We start from the raw sequence: 16,922 nt of genomic DNA on the forward strand, positions 1-16,922 counted from the left end.
CTTGTGTTGTTCAGTCCCCAGTGACTGGGGGTAGCCTAGAGATTGGAGGAGTAACTCCAGGGCATCTGCATGCTCTCCTGTAAACTTGCCAGCCTGCGTCTGCATGCTTGGGGGCTCTACTGGCTTCACCTTGAAATGCTTTTTGCCTTTTCTTCTGAGGGCTCCTTTGTCACGTCCCATATGTTTGTTAGTTGAAATAGGTGAAGACCAAGGAAGAATCACAACTTGTATTGAGAAAACACAACCAAGCTCTGTAGACCTGCAGATGGTATATCAATACTTACATGTTTTTTTCTTTGCGCTATTCCGAACTCAATTTGAATAGCCTGAAAATCTTACCTTTTTTTTAACAGATTTGATTATTTATTTTCTGCTTTGTATTTCTCATTTGTGACACTAGGATATCGATGAAGAAATTGAAGCTGAGTACAACATTTTGAAAGCTCTCTCTGATCATCCCAATGTAGTCAAATTCTATGGCATGTACTACAAGAAAGATGTGAAAAATGGAGACCAGCTTTGGCTTGTTCTTGAGGTAAATAATTTTTTAAAAATAAGAGTTTTCTTCAAGTGAGCATTCCCATGTTGAATATGAGCTCGGTGAACGAGATGAAAGTTGTTTGTTGTCTTTCCTTAGAGTGGTTGCATGTGAAGTGATGAATACTGGTCTTGTGAGTGTTGATGAATTAATGATCTGCCACAGTTTCAGCATTCTTATAACGTATGATATATTTATACTGGTAGTACTATGTCTTCAAAATAAGTCTATAAATGCTAATAGGACTTGATAAGATTTGCTACAACCTTTTTTTTGGCAAAAAGCATGTTGTGGCAATCTTACTTGTTTAAATATGACTAAGGTATGACATAATTAAAGTAACCACTATAATGAATTTTGTCCTAAATAAATGTTAGAAATGAATTACAGGTTGTTGTTTTGTTCATGCAGATGCTCAAGTAGACAAATAAAGCAAGTGAACTAAGGCAGTAGTCTGTTGCCAAATATTGTTGAAAATGGCACAAGAGTGTAATTTGTGTTTCCATCTTAAGTCTTTAATTTTGACTAATCTAGGAGCAAAGAGGTTGATCATTATTGTTTTCATAGATTCACTAGAGCCTATTCTGCAAAAACTTTCTCTTTGTTGATGTTTGATCAGTATTTGGCAAGGTTGAAATGGAAAAAGTTGTTGTATTTTATAACGTCAGTTAAACGTATACAAAGCTCCTGCCAAATATTTCATGTCATCCAATTCTGAAAATGCTTAATTTCTAAAGCTTTTCCAAATTCTTCTAACTTGGATTGAGAAAATGTTTTTAAGATAATTTTTTATCATTTTCACTGCAATCTATTAGGTTTGACTTTGAAAAGAAGTCAGCTCTTTGAAAAATCTGGCTTCTTTTGTGTCTCCTGGGCATTTGAAACTCCATCTGTGAAACTTCTGTCCTGAAAAGAATGGATACCAAACAGCCCGTATAGAAAAAACTGTGAAGAAACTGTCAAGTGTTTATATTTTAACTTTTATATTTTGCATGGATTTTTATTTATAATGTGAAAGACATAAGCTACATCTGGAATACAAGTTTTATTTTTAATCTCTGCATGCCATGCTGCACATGTGTAAGTGCCAGTATGGGGTATGTGGAGTAATGTTGGATGCCTTCTGTCACTGCACACATAGATCCTTGAGTGTAATTGAATTCAGTTGATGTGTGTTAAAGTTTATAAAAATGAATTTGTTTTTTTCCTAAAAATATCTTTAGCTTGCAGATACTTCTGTTTCCATTGGAATGTGTGGGGGAGGTTGTATTTGGTTTTGAAGTATATGAAATACAGAGGAGGTAAAAAACCACAGCTCTCAAAATCATGTACCATGCTACATATCTATAGCAAGCCCATATGGAAAGATAGTTTTCAGATTTCTCCCAATTCCATCTTAAACATTATTTATATGAACTGTGCTGTCAACTGTGCTGTACTGACATTTTTAGTACAACAGTTGTGTAAAACTGTCATCATAGTGTGTAAATGTGATACTATATTGCTGCATGTACGTTTTAATTGTATGGAAGTCCATTTAGCCTCTATCCTGTTTCTGAGATCAGCTATAGATATCTATGGAATAATATGGGACAAGACAGATCTATAGCAGCATTCCTTATGAGGCATAGGAGACTTCTATGAAATGTTCTCCATCTGTTTAGCAATTGAGAGTTTTGAATTTTTTCTGAACTGAAGATATTATTTCTGTTCAGGCGGGAGGTAACTGTAGAGAAAGGCCCTTCATATAGGGAGCTATATCTATTTCTGAAGCTCAAATAACTGGCCTAATCTTTCTACCAAGGAATAAACATTTCTGATATGATGAAATGGAAATAAAGTAGTACAGCTGTGCACAGAAAGGTTATTTTAATGGAGGTATGATTGATCACCATGAAATTAGTCTGGAAGACTTCAGTGGGTGATGTTCAGCATTCCCCTTAGTTATCTGTAGTTGTTTGATATTGCGCTTATAATCATAGAATCACCAAGATTATCTAGTCTAACTGTCCACCTGCCACCAATATTTTCCCACTAAACCATGTCCCTTAGTTCAACATCTAAATATTTCTTGAACACTTCCAGGGATGGTGACTCTTTCACCTCCCTGGGCAGCCTGTTTCAGCTTTTGGAGAATAAATTTTTCCTAGTATCCAACCTGAACCTCCTCTGGCACAACTGAGGCCATTCCTTCTAGTCCTATCACTAGTTATGTGGGAGAAGATCACTTGATTGTGATTGTTTTGGGGGGAAAGAAGATGCTAACTATATATGCACTGGGCTAAGGTAAGTGTCCGAAGCTCAGTTTTGAGGCCAGAACTGGCCAAGTAGCTACAAAGGCTAGTTTACAATGCTATAAAGGGTTCTTGTGAGATTATCAGTCTCAAATATTTGAATTTTCATAAAATCATGATGTTAGTCACAATGGAAAAGACCTTGGATGTGTTTATGATGAAATTATTGCTGTTCTGGTGTGAAATATGCTACATCATCTTCCATCTCTGCTTTCCAAGATGAATTTATCCTTGAGTCGTCACCTATTGAATCTGTACTCTCAAATTCCAGGACAAGATAGCTGAATATTGAAGTTTTAACTAAAATTGTCACTTCTGTTTGCTGCTCACTGTAAGGCCTTTGCTGAGGCAAAGACCTCAGTGGAGAGGCAGTGGATGTTCACAATACAGGTTGAAGGTGTTGCCTTCTGAGTAGGAATAATTGAACTGGCTGGCTATCAAGAAGTATTTAACTACCATTAAATGTAGTTAGGACCTGACCTGTTGGTTTAGGTGTCTGACATTTTCTGCCTGTAGAAAATAAAACCAGTTGCTTCAAAATGATGGGAAAGATCTGTTACAGAGTAATTCTGGGTAAACACAATATTTTGTCCTAACTTCCTTGCTTAACAATTGCCTAATAGAAAGCATCTTAATAGAAAATATTTTTTCTAATTTGAAGTGAAATTCCTCATTTTCTGCTTAACATTTGGATTTCATTTTCTCTGTTGTATTTCTGTCTCTGTTCTGATGTGCAGATTACTTAAATGATCTCAAACCATTTTGAAGTTGCAGTGTAGTGAGTGGGAAATAAGCTACTGGGAGAGCAGAAACTATTGCTCATTAAAAAAAAAAAAAAAAACTATTAGAAAAAAAATATGTAGATAAATAGATATAACAAAGTACCAAAAAGAGATACAGTCAATCTCCTACTTTGATTTAACCCTTCAGTGTGTATCTAATTAGTTAAAAAAAACTTGCATAATGATTACTTGGGCAAGTAATGTTGAACAACCTTTTATTATAGCACTTTTTGTTGCGGACATGCTAGTACAGTATTAATAGAAGAAGAAAGTTATGTGTTAAAACAAACACTGCACAATGAGGACCTGAGTTTGAGGCTGGTATAGAATTTTAAATAGATAATTAAATTAATGGAAAACTAATAGTGCAAGAGCTTTTAATATAATTAGTGGGGTGACAAAGGAACCTAACTTGCTCAATTCAGCATATTTAAGGAAACCACCTCCAAGGATGACTGCTGAGTAAAACACATCTATATGAATATCAGTAGTTTTGACTTGTAGTTCAGGAATGCCCTTCTCTCTGTAGCCTGTACTTGGGATGAACATCTGCCCCTGTGAGGGTGCTCTTCTAGTCACATTAGCAATAAAGAATATTTTCTTTATTATAAGAGATGATTATTGTCAGTTTTTTTAAGCCTAGTCATGTGCTTCTGAAGAGGCAGGCAGAAGAATTTGGCTTATTGAGTCTGTGTTGAAAAGAAACCACTTAAGTGTTATACTTAGGATCAATCAGCCTAGCAGTTTCATGTCAGTTGGCATCAACAAAGTGACACTGCTAAGGCAGAGTGTACCGTAATGCATTTCTTCCAGCTCTGGATGTTAGTTAGAAAGGGACCAGATCCAAGATAGTTGGAAATCAGCTGATGGAAGATAGAGACAGAGGTTAGATCACATTGCATCTTACAGATGAGCATGCAGGCCTTGATCAGTTGGGGAGGACAATTAGCACAGCCTTTGCCTGAAATATACTACAAAGAACAACCCAGTAAACACTGGTTGAAGGCTGAATGTACAACAGCAGGGTAAATAGTAGGTATTGCCTGGCTTTTATTTGCTATCTTGTAGGTTGTTTCCTACACAGATGAGGCAGAACTTCAAGAAACATCTTGGTTTGTTTTCAAAAGTTAAATAGCTATGCTTGTCATATTTGACACGTATTTGCGTGTGTGAATGTCATAAACTACTGTATTTTACCATTCTCAGTATGTTTTTATAATTAGGAACTAGGATTTTTGTGATTTCAAAAAAGGAAATTTTGATTTAAAACAACAACATAGGGGAGAATATGGATGAAGTGACTTCTCACCCCAAAATAGTTTTTTATATTATCAAAGCACTTCTTAGGAAGTTCTCCTTTTCTGGTTTCAATGTAATCTTAAGCAGAGAAATCATGTCAAGTTTTGGAATAGCTCGTACAGAGCCTGTTTCTCTAAAGAAGTGCATTTGCTTTTTCCATTCCCTCAGCACTTGAAGTAGGGAAATAAAAGAACAAAAGAACCCTGATTTCTGGTGAGGTGGACAAAAAATGCCAAGAAATTACAGAAATAAACCCATCTGATAGTGATGAACTTCAAGAAAAAAGAATGCCTGGACATTCTTAGGTGTTTTGCTTCTCCTAGTATATGCATGAACATTTTAAGAATATTTGCAAAGCTCTGCTGAGTTAAACTAGCAGTCCATGGAGCACAGCATGAGTCTGTACAATTTCAGCAGTCTGTTTCCTTCATGCTGTCCAGCAACCATGTTATTTTAAGGGTGTCCCTGTCCACATATGAAAACATCCACATATGAAAACATACTAAACCTGACAATGATACTGTCAATGCTGTATGATCTCATCTTAGAGCATGTAATGTTATCATCATCTACTTATTACTACAGATAATGTTCCACATACTAGAATATGTTGTTTGCAACATTATGAAAGCATTTAAAAATCAAAATTTGTGAGTGTACAGTAAGAAATTTAGAATCCTGTTCCTTTGAGAAGGACTGCTTTGTGATCTCAATCAGCTGCATGTGTTTGTCAGCATTGCAGCAAGTACTCCTACTAAGTAGGACTTGAGGAGAGCAGTGTGGCATTCTGGTTGTTATCGCTGCTCTTTCAAAGCAGAAGAGAAAATGTGACATGCTTACAGTTAACCCATAATGGATACCAGCCTTGCGAGGATAGAAGCAGATTTGTTACTGCCTAAAGAAGGTATTAGGACTGCTATGGTTCTTGACAGTAAAAGCAGCTAGATCATATCTGATGTGATTGAGAAGGGGCAGCCAGCATGAGGGTTCAAGAGAAGAATGGTATGGTCAAAGAGACCTCATTAAAGGTAAGAACTCTACAGAGCCTTCAGAATGGTGTTGCAGTAACTCCTGGATAAAATGAAGGAAGTTGAGCAGTGAAGCTGTTGTCATGCCTGTGGCCTTGAGTGAATCGTCTGTGCTGTCACACTCCTGTATTTGGAGAGAGCCATTTAGCAATTCTGATGCTTTCAAATGCTGACTGTTGACACAGAGAGAGCCCTAACAATCATGAAATATGTATAAAATTTCCTCGCAGCTCCATAAATGAACAGTGACAGCATAATTTACATATGTGTCTGATGGAGAAAAATGAGCATAATTAATGCTCAAACCGTGTGTGGCTAGTAGTTTTGGATCTTTCACTGACCTACTTTGTGCGGTAATTTCTCATGTTGCCTTTTAGATACTGCATGTATAACTTGCTGAAGTGTACTTATTAAAAACAAAATTAAAAGATCCTGCTATATGATGTCCTATGCTCAGTGTATGGTTATGCATCTAAAGAAGTAAGACTCAGCAGGTCCAAGGTTGCACTGGGGAAGGAAGGTGTTTTTCACCTGGAGAGTCAAGCTACTAACAGTATTATATGAGGTTGCAGTGAGGTTTGCTACAAAAGAAGGGCAACCACTACCCAAAATAAGGTCTAGGTATGAGTGTGTATGTTGACTGAGATAGTCAGATACAAAGTATGAACTTCTACAGTCAGGACAGTGGTAGTAATGTGTTATGAAATTCAAGTATCTTTCCTATTCCAATGTGCTTAAAGAGAAGTAGAGAGATATCCAGAGATTTCTTCCATGTTGTGTGGCTTAAGTTTGATGAGACTTCAATGGGTGGGAGGCTGAGTGATGTAAAACATGGAGATATAAGAACTAGAGGGGGAAAAAAAAAAAAGATCTGTCAACTATTGCTTCTGCCAAAGCAGGCTGGGAACAGATCAGGATAGTTCAGAGCAAGGCAGGTATTTCTGTTCATCTTCTTCTGTGCTTTTCAGTGCTATATAAGTATCCGGATGGCTGATGGGTGTTTTTCTCTCCATTAGCATAATTTCTTTCACTTCTCAGCTAATGGGACTGGCACCCTTCATGGTACCTCTCAATGTGTGGAAGAGGGAAAAGGAAATGCAGTGATGGCAAAGTGGCTTTTGCTTGTTTTTCAAGATCAAAGTTGTGTGGCTACAACTATCATTTGATGCATCAAAGTTTTAGTAAATACTCGTATTTTCTTCTGCAAAATGAGTTGGTTTTTTTTTTTTTTTACATTGTAGTTTGCCTAGTCCACATCTTTTAGGCAGCTGTTAAGCATATATTGTTGCTGAAGAATATAGCATACTCAGCTTTTTGTGTATGATAAATCTCTAACAACACTGTCACCAGACTGCGAGGGAAAAAAGATGTTTATTATGCTGCTCTGTAATTAAATAGCACGTGAATACTTTGTCCCTTGTGTTTGAATACTAAACATCACATTTCACTTTATACGTCTTATTTTTGAGATTATTTTATAAAAATCCAAAATAAATTTGTGTATCTATTGCTTAAATTTCAGATTACCAAGCTTCCTAGCTTCCCTAAGCTTTGGTTGCAGTTAGCATCAATCATTATGAGACTTACTGGAATGAGATCTTTTTTTATTAGACATCTGTAGCTTAAACTCCAGTATGATAGTATAATTTCGCTGTTTCTGTTCTCAGTTCATTGGGTCCTTTTATACAGTGTGTAATGAGAACAAGTGGACTTGTCTGCAGGGAGGGAGCTTCCTGCTCTGTGTCTTTGTCAGGCAGAGAAGGGCTGGGGGCTGCAAAATTTGGGAGAAGAACACTACAGCTGTGAGCCAGGAGTTGGGATTTGATGAAAGCAGATAGTCAGGTCTGCTGAAAACAATCTTGCTGTGGGATCTGAAAAGGATGTCAGTTGCAGCTTAGAAGAATGCTGACTTAGCTGAAGCCAAACCATGGAAGCAAAGACCTGCCTTGAAAAAAAAAAAAAAAAAAAGTTCTGATTTCAGAGTCCTTTTATTTCTTACAAAATTCTCCGTATGTCTTGGTATGTTCTGCTTAATATTCTTGTTCCTTTAAGGTCCCATCACAGTTGCTGAGTCACCATAGTTCCTTTTGCAGTCACTGGAGAGAGGCAGGCACCTCCAGAGAGCAGTTAAACTGACCTGTCCTGCACTCTGCTGAGTTGAGAGGAATTGCCTTTAAGGATGAGTGTTTCAGCTTACCTCTTTTTGTGAAAAGCCTGGAGACAAGGTCCATTGCTTTGATCTGTGCTTCCCCAACCTTATTCTCAAACTCAATAGGGACGATTTCTATTGCAGTCATTTAAATTACAGTGGATTATACTGAATTATTGTCTTCATCTAGGAACGCAGTCATGAAATTCATTGTGTAGTGTGGACATGATAGTACTTGAAATTATAGTCCAAATCCCGAATCATGCAGAAATGATGCATGATTCTACATGCTACAAAAGAGAAAGATGCTTTGAAGCATTCTCCAATGGGTAAAGACTGAACAAAAGCAGTGTACTTCTGAGCAGGCAATAGAAACTGTGAGGTGCGCTCTGTTAACAGTCCACCCTGCCTGGTTACTAGGCTTTGTTTTTCAGAGCCTTCATTAAGTTTGTAGCAGTCAGTAGAAATAGGTTGATGTTACTGATCTCGAACTTAAGGCCTCCTTTCTTCCTACCCAAATGAGTGGTTTTGCATCTTAAATATTATTTTTACCACTGCTTCTTGTGCTATATATAATAGCAATAAAATTATGATTTATGCTAAGGTTTTTGTAGCATAATATTCCATCTTGGTAAACTGCCTCTTGCATTTGTTCAGGAAGTCCCAGGCTCTCTACTGACCATGGCCTAGATGACATTTAAGGTCCCTTCCAACCCACGCCATTCTATAATTCTGTGTTCTGACTGAGAAAAAGGAGAGACCCTGAAGACCATCACTGCATGAGATGGAATCAGCAAACTTTTCCTCTAGGCTAAAAGCCAAGCCTAAGAAAGTCAGAAACAACAAGCACCCATGAGGCAGTGACTAACAGCCCCGAGGGTGCTAGATGATGTAAAAGAGCAACATTACATATATTGTGTGGTCTGTGATCACTGAAGCTAAATAACAACTCAGGAAAGATGTCTGCTTCAGTGATACATTTCATTCACGCTAAATTGAAAGCAATCAATGTTACATAAAAGCCTAGGGTGTTGTTATGGTTTGTTTTGATTATGGGTTATCTTGTAATAGTATTAGAAGAACAATAGAGGCCACAGCACATATCTTTCCTTCATTTCATGTGAAGTTAAGAATATGCCCTAAGAAAGGAGCAGCATGCTAAGCCACTTGGCCCATTGAAGAAACTGATTTAGAGAAGGGTTCTTGTTTAGACTTATGTAAGTACTTGTGATTGGCTTTATATGCTGCTGGTGGAATGAGCATTTTGGCTGCAGACATTTGTAGAGATATGTAAGAGAATAGGAATTCTGGTCACAACTGTGTGTCAGTCAGTGTTGATACATGCAGTCTATCAAGTTCTTGGAGACAGAAGGCAAAGAAAGGAATACAGGAAACAGCTGTATCAGGTTGAATCTGCTCTGATAGGGAAGTTCTATTTAGAAAAGTGGATGAACGAAATCTAAGAGAAAAAACTCTAACGTAATTCTGTTCACTTCTGTGAGGAAAGAAAGGTTAGTGGAACAGTGCAGTAAGGATAGGAGGCTTTTGAAAAGACTGCTTCACCAAGCTTGGGGAACTGGTAGGTAGGTAGCTGTGCTTAGGAAAATAGCATACAAAGTGAAGAAAAGTGGGATAGTTGGCAGTTACTAAAAGAAATCATTGAATGCACAATAGCAAATTAGCTGATGTGGACAGAAAGTAGAAGAACAGTAGGAGACCAGTAAGAATTCATCAGCATTTATTTCTTTTAACCTTTCAGAAAGCCTTCCTAAAAGAAAAACAAAAATGCACAACTGAGGTACAAGCATTTAACTGTAAGCTTAGAAAGACTGATGTGGCAAGGACGAGACTGTGCTAAGAGGAGAGAGAAATGGGATAGAAGAATATTCAGTGTGTTTACACAGTGAAGGAAATACTGAACAGTCATCTTAATGTTGATACCTAAATTGATTCCAGAACTGAACAGTAGAAAACAGTGTTGAAATACCTAGAACCCAGTAGCAAAATAAAGATGGCCAACTTGGACTGGGCCACAATTCATGTTAATAAAATCTCTAATAAAATAACTGGTGTTGGAAGGGAAAAGCAGTAGATGTCATCATGTTTTTTGTAAGAATTGATGTGGTTCCATGTGACATCTCTGTGAAGAAAATGTGGAAATTACTGAAACTTCACATAAACAGGAAAGCAGATAACCATATTTTCATAAACCTGAACTCCAAAAATACTGGTAAGTAGTTCACTTTTGAGCTGGCAGAACCACTACTGGGCATCTGCTGTTGGCCTGTTTCTGCTCATTAATGTCTTAGGTGATGAAGCACAGCTCACATTAAAAGTTCAAACTGGACACCTAGATGAGTTACAAGGCACACTGGAGAATAGTGTCACATAGTGTGACATACTGAGGAACTTTTTGGAATGACAGGATAAAATGGAGTAGACACATGTAGACTGCAGTAGCAAATTGCAGGCAGCCCAGGTTTACGAAACAGGTCATTTCAGAAGGTTACAGCAGCTAATGTTTTCAGCCCACAAAAGAGAAAAATGGCATGTCGTGACAGTAGTCAGAGATGTTGTTAAATACAACGTAATGATCTTTTATTTTCAGTGAAGACTGGAGGGAAGGGTAAAAATAAAGCAGTTTTGCTGGCAGCAAAGAATACTGAGCTTGGATGGTAGAAAAAAATGTTCTCACTGTGGGGCTAGTGACATGCAGGCTACTTAAGCTGGAGTTACCTTCACTGGGAGATTTTTGGGAGTAGGTTAAACAAATATCTGTGAAAGACCACCCAAAGATGCTGGATCCTCACTCAGTGCAAATACAGTGATCTAGATTGTTTGTTGGAGTCCCCCTTCCTCCCACAGTGCTACTTTTTCATAACTATGATTTGTGCGTGACTTAAGCTGTGCATATGTGATCTGTTACATGATGTCTGAGCAGCCTGTGAAGATAAGGAAAATAGTAGTAGTCGTTCAAATCCAAGCTACTGAAGTAAGATGAAAGTGCCTTCACAACTGCAGGATGCAAGCAGATGTCACCTGACAGCTTAGCACAGATGCATACATCAGGAGCAGTTGGGTGATTGAAGGCTGTAACAGACCTTACAAAAGTGTGACTAATAGTTCTCTTAAACGTGACGCTGCTGCTGAATCATTATTCAATGGGCTTCAGAATCAAGAAGAGCTGCACACAGAAATGTATTAGCTGAGTCAGATGAAGAGTGAGTAAGATCTTTAAAGAGCACCTGCATGACTGTGATGTGATAGCAATTTCAACTGACGTGTCTTAGAATCACGCTATTTTATAAATCTATTGCAGAAGATAGTTCTGCATACTAATAGCTCAAATACAGCAGCACAAGGTTGTGTCAGATGGGTGGGTGGAGGACTACATGTTATCCCAGGATGAGTCTTTGCCTTTTGCCTGCCAGGAAGTTGTAAGGGAGGAGCCCTTCAGAACCCGTATGGAAGTCATAAGGGCATTTTCAGATGGATCAAACCTCCTTTCAAGTTCTTCCTTCTGATTTCAGTGTGCAAGAATTCTTCGGTCCTTTTCCCTGGTGTCCAAATGTTCAAATTAAGGACTAAGTATTTTAAAATCCAAATATTACTAGACAGAGAAAAATACAGCTTCAAAGGGACCTTTGGAGATTATTGGACCCACCTCCGTCCTCAAAGATGATTAATGTTACAAGTTTACACAAGGTCTTTTCCATTCATGTCTTGAATATCTCCAAGGACCTAGATAGTATAGACTTGCTTAGCAATGTCTTCCAAAGCTTAACCACTCTCAGTGGGAGAAATATTTTCCTTGTGTCCAGCAGGAATCCACCATCTTGCATCTGGTGACTGTTGCCTCTCATCCTTTTGCTGCATACCTCTAGGAATCATCTGTCTCTGTCTTCTCTACCCCCCCTTTTCAGTAGCCCAGAGATTACATTTTGCCCCTCTTTAGTTGCTTTCGTATGCAGATATTATTAGCATTCTATCAGAGCGAGCCCTGAAAATAGAGCCAGTTACTGAAAATACCTGTGTGTCAAAAGGAAACAATAGAAGAAGTGACTAACTTTAAATGGATGGAAATTACTCATGTACAAATCTATCAAGATGACATTTATAAATAGTTTGCCTGCTGGAGGATCGCTAATATTTTCTTTTGCCATTTCTCACATTGAATGAGTTTGTCTCTTTAAACTAATTTTATTCAAATATTAAAAAGAAAAGTATTTTTTTCTACCTTTTATTGGGAAAATGTAACCTTTGGAGACTTCCTGAAAACAGATCAAACTGAAGGACCCACTTGACTTTTTCCTTGCAAGCATTTCAAGTACCAGAGTATTTCTGGTATCCAAGCACTGAACTGAGAAAGTCAATTCAAATTACGTTTTCAACTACCTGAGAGCTAACAAATGCCACCAGTTCTTCTCCTGTATCCAGTTCTCCTCTGGGGATTACTGGATGCTTAAAGTAGGCTTCATAAAACTGATACAAACCACAATAAATATCTGTGCTTTCAAGGGAGAATGTGTAGGAGAGAAATAGAATTATTACTCTGTTCTCCCAGAAGAGCCCATGTCTCATTTGTATCAGTTTGGTCATTACCTTTAAAAGCAGCCCTCTTGCATACCTCAGGTAGTCACTTAGCTTCTCTGTATATCTGCAACCTGAGTTCTCTGTGCATTTCTTGTTTATGCATACAGCAACCTCCATCAGGGTATTTGGAAGATATTTTAACAAATGATGTGGAATCATGACGTGAACTAACTATTTGGCTGTGTATTTGCACAATAGCTACCAACACCTCTATTCTCTAGATGCTTCACAAGAAAGAAGAAAGAACATTTGAAAAACATATCTCTGTGGACTTCATGCTTCCTTGTTGTACAAGCATTGCAGTTGGCTAAATTCAAACACAGCAGCCTTGGTAGGAGTTTGCACAGGTTTTGCTGTGCATGGTGTGCTTCTAAGAAACTGCAGAGTTTATAATTTAAAGCTGCATTATTCTTAGCAGCCCAGAAAACTTCCAGTTTGGCCATACTGATAAATAATATTTATCCCATAATCTTATTGAAGGATTTCATTATCTAAATCACATTTTCTTTTTTAGTCATTATTATAATTTTTAAGTTTTTATGCCATGGTCCAGATCTTGTTCAACATCTCCAAGGGACCAGAACTGTATTAAGCAGTATCTTTCTGTAGCCTGTGCTTTGAGATAGAAGAGTGGAACCTGGCTTTTTCTGAGAGGGACTTTCTTCTGTGTTTGTGATAAGCTTGTGTTGAAAGCACATGCAATTCGATAGCCTGAGCCAGGAAAAAGAATTGCTGTTTGACGTTTACATGTATGTATGTGTAGTTACATGTATGGCTGCAGCAACATGTGGCACTTTGCCTGCAAAAATAGGCAGTAGAAACAATAAATGAGACAGGCAGCAATGTTTTACCTGGATTTGTTTGGCCTGTAGAAAAATAGAACAGGCTTAATGCCGATCTGTGTCATCTTTGTCGTCATCATCCCCCCCGCTCCCCACCCCACGCATCTCGGAGCATACAGATACGGTGTAGGCCATAATCTCCTTTTCTAATTGTGGTTTGTATTTTCATAATCCCTTTTCTTCCTTTTAGCTATTTCCATTCTATCTTCTGGGTTTTTTTTTTTATTTTTTCCCTCACCCTCCTATTGTAGTGGTCAGAAAAATACAAGTTGTCTGATTTAGGTAAGCTATAGCTTTCTGAGAAAGAGGTAGTAAAAGTAAATTTGCCTTGTACATGCAAGAAACTGTGTCTGTGAGATCCTGAGCTGAGCTCTGCCTAAATGCTGCTCTGCCTCCAAATCATTGCAGATGGGATCACCCAATGGGATGGGTGGGTGACTTTTGTTTTTCTGTTCAAGGCCTTCTCATGTGAGCTTTTACATACCAAGTTTCAATTTTGCTATGACCCAAAATTACTAGTTTTAGTATCTTAATTCACCTGGAATTTTATATCATTTTTAATCTAATAAAATTGATAGTTATCTTATAACAGGTACTTATAGCAGACAGAAGAAATAGAAAAATTAGTTAGAGCAACATGTTTAAGAAAGGAAAAATAAACATGGCTTTTCTAGGCAATTAAATTCAGCGTTATTTACTGCCTCAGTACTGAAGAAGATGAGTTCTGAGATATTTTTTCCTTCTCTCACAACAGAGAGGATATACGCCTTTCTGGGGTTAGTTTTCTTTACCTTGAACAGAAACGCTCTCAGATATCAAGTTCTGTAACAAAAACAGAAGATCTATCCACGTGAAGCAAAATTTGCATGCTAGATAGTGAAAAGTACCAGAATGGCTAAAGACAGTAAATTCAATCCTGTTTGGGAATCTGACCCTGATCCCACAAAGCACTTCATCTCATCATTTAAGCGTATGAGTTTTTCTCTTCTCTAAGCATGTTTATTGTCACAGTAAAGTTAGTAGTGAGATTAAGTGAGTACCAAGATTACTGCCATACAGCTCAGTAACTACCAGACCAGAGTGCTCACTGACCTGGCAGGGGAAACCTCTCTGCAACCAAACCTATGTACTGGACGGTGTTTGTGTATGTGCTCATGCTGTTCTAATTTAGTGCAACCGAGGGGTTCCTACAGCAGTCAGAAAATTATCCTTATGTTTGCGTGCAAAAGCCTGTACCATGCTTGTTGCTGCAAAGTGCAAGGGTTGGGGTTTTTTTTACGTTGTTTTGGTTTGCTTTGTTTGTTTTTGGTTGGTTGGTTTTTGTAGTTGCTACACAGGAAATATGTAGAGGTATAGAAGAACAGATTAAAAAAATCTTGAAAGTACCTGATGTTTGTGTTCTGCAGTTGAAAGGTTTCAATGAAATACTGTGCCATCAACTTGAATAGACGACTGTATTTGCACTCAAAAGGAGTCACTGTTGTATTGCCTTGGTAAAATGTTTTATGTAGATGTTTATTTTCATATAAAAGCTACCAGATAATATATTGCAAATACAGATAATGCAGTGTAAAACATAGAGTTTGTTTCACTATTTTATTGGAAGCAGCTACTCACATGAAGGCTAATGGCTTTTCAGTCAGTGAGTATGGTAGGGGGATATAGAGTAATTATCTTTATAGATAAGGGTTTAAGTACTGATTTCATCTGTGCAGGTACTTAATTGCTACGGACTGAGACAAGTTACATTGTTGCTTGTTCCTACTGAAAACTGTTGAGAGGTAAAAATGAACATATGAAATGTTGCAATGTAATCTGATTTGCTGATAATGTGTGATTGATAATCATTTAAGAGAGCAAGGCCTGGAGTCTAACAGGATTTAGACAAAAAAAAAAAAAAAGGACAGCACAACAGTAGGTTGTGGCTCTCTTCATCTGGAGCTGACGGGGTTGATGCTGCAGGGGCTATGATTTGTCTTACATCCATGGCCCACCCTGTTTCAGTGAAAAATGAGCTTTCCATCACACTTTCATTGTATTCCATGAAGCCCATCCCTTGCATATAACATTTTTCTACACTATAAGTTAAGCACCACTTGGCACAGGCAAGTTTTGCTTGTGAGACTTTCCTATCAGGGGAGTGTCTGTGCCACCTGCCTTCTGATGGCTGAAGTCCATTTCACATTGTATTTAGCTTTCATACCTGAGAATTGATGCTGTAATAATCCACGTCGCTGATGAGTTCCACATGATGAATACAAGAAGCGATTAGTGTGCCCCACGGAACATGCTTTCACAGCAAATTTATTGCTCTATAAGCTAATTCCATTTCAGTGACAGGCAATCATTTGTATAGGAAAACAAAGAAATAGACTGCATTTGGGCAAGAAACATTAAATGCAGAAAGCAGTGGGAAAATTAGTACAAATTGCTGATTTTGTTGTTGCTATAAATGGTAGACATGAACAAATTTGTGGTTTGCAAATAAGGAGCTCATTCAGGTACAAGTACAAAAACTACTGTAAACTAAAACCAGGTGGCTGCTCCAACACTTCTTAATTCCTTTTTATGTTCCCGTAATCTTTTGCAGCTGTGCAATGGTGGATCTGTGACTGATCTTGTGAAAGGATTTCTGAAGAGAGGTGAAAGAATGAATGAACTTATAATTGCTTACATCTTACATGAAGCTCTGATGGTAAGATAAGCTCTCAGTGAAAGGACAGTCAATATTCAGTAAATGCTTTTTTTTTTTTCAATGAATGAAAATCATTTCTCCTCTAATACAATGTATTAAGGCAGCGTGCAATGAAATCAAAATGATGCTTGCTTTTTGAACAAGCAAGGTAAAGAACAAATCATCTGTTTGTTTCATTATTAAGAGAATGGAAATTGATACCTGAATATTGATTTATTTCTTCAGTAAATATAGTTCTCATCAAAATTTATTTTATTTTGAGAAATTGCACCCAAAATACTATTCAACTTCTTATGTCTTTTTATAAGTACTTATATACTTATAAGTATATAAGTTACTTTATAAGTACTTATAAAAAGTACATAAGTATAGTATAAGTATATAAGTATAGTATAATAGTATTTTATATATACTTTATAAGTATATAAGTACTTTTTATAGCAAAATGGTCATCGGATTTAGTGAATTCAAATGCTCAAAAAATTTGGCTAATCAAAGTCAAGTATCTTCCTTTCTCATTGTCTTTATCTGGAATTTGACTTTCCACTGTGGATTCATTGACAGGCTTTAGCAGTTTTTTTTTTTTTTTTGAGTTCTAAAGGTAATATATAGCATAGACTTATAGTGCTTTATTTCTTCTATTATCTTGAAATTTCTTTTTGACATAATGTCAACCAATTAAAAGGTATAAATTCCTCATAG

At 37.3% G+C, this 16,922-nt stretch overlaps 1 protein-coding gene across 1 annotated transcript in view; it reads left to right on the plus strand.

The window, feature by feature from the left end:
* MYO3A (myosin IIIA) overlaps nt 1–16,922 on the plus strand; it is a 97,859-nt gene that overhangs the window by 5,712 nt on the left and 75,225 nt on the right. The window contains exons 3-4 of the mRNA XM_090142985.1: nt 401–535; nt 16,116–16,220. Of these exons, the coding sequence (XP_089999111.1) occupies nt 401–535; nt 16,116–16,220 (240 nt within the window). The remainder of the gene's footprint in view (nt 1–400; nt 536–16,115; nt 16,221–16,922) is intronic.

Source organism: Phasianus colchicus, chromosome 6, assembly GCF_987193195.1.
Source record: "Phasianus colchicus chromosome 6, bPhaCol1.hap1.1, whole genome shotgun sequence".
Taxonomy (NCBI): domain Eukaryota; kingdom Metazoa; phylum Chordata; class Aves; order Galliformes; family Phasianidae; genus Phasianus; species Phasianus colchicus.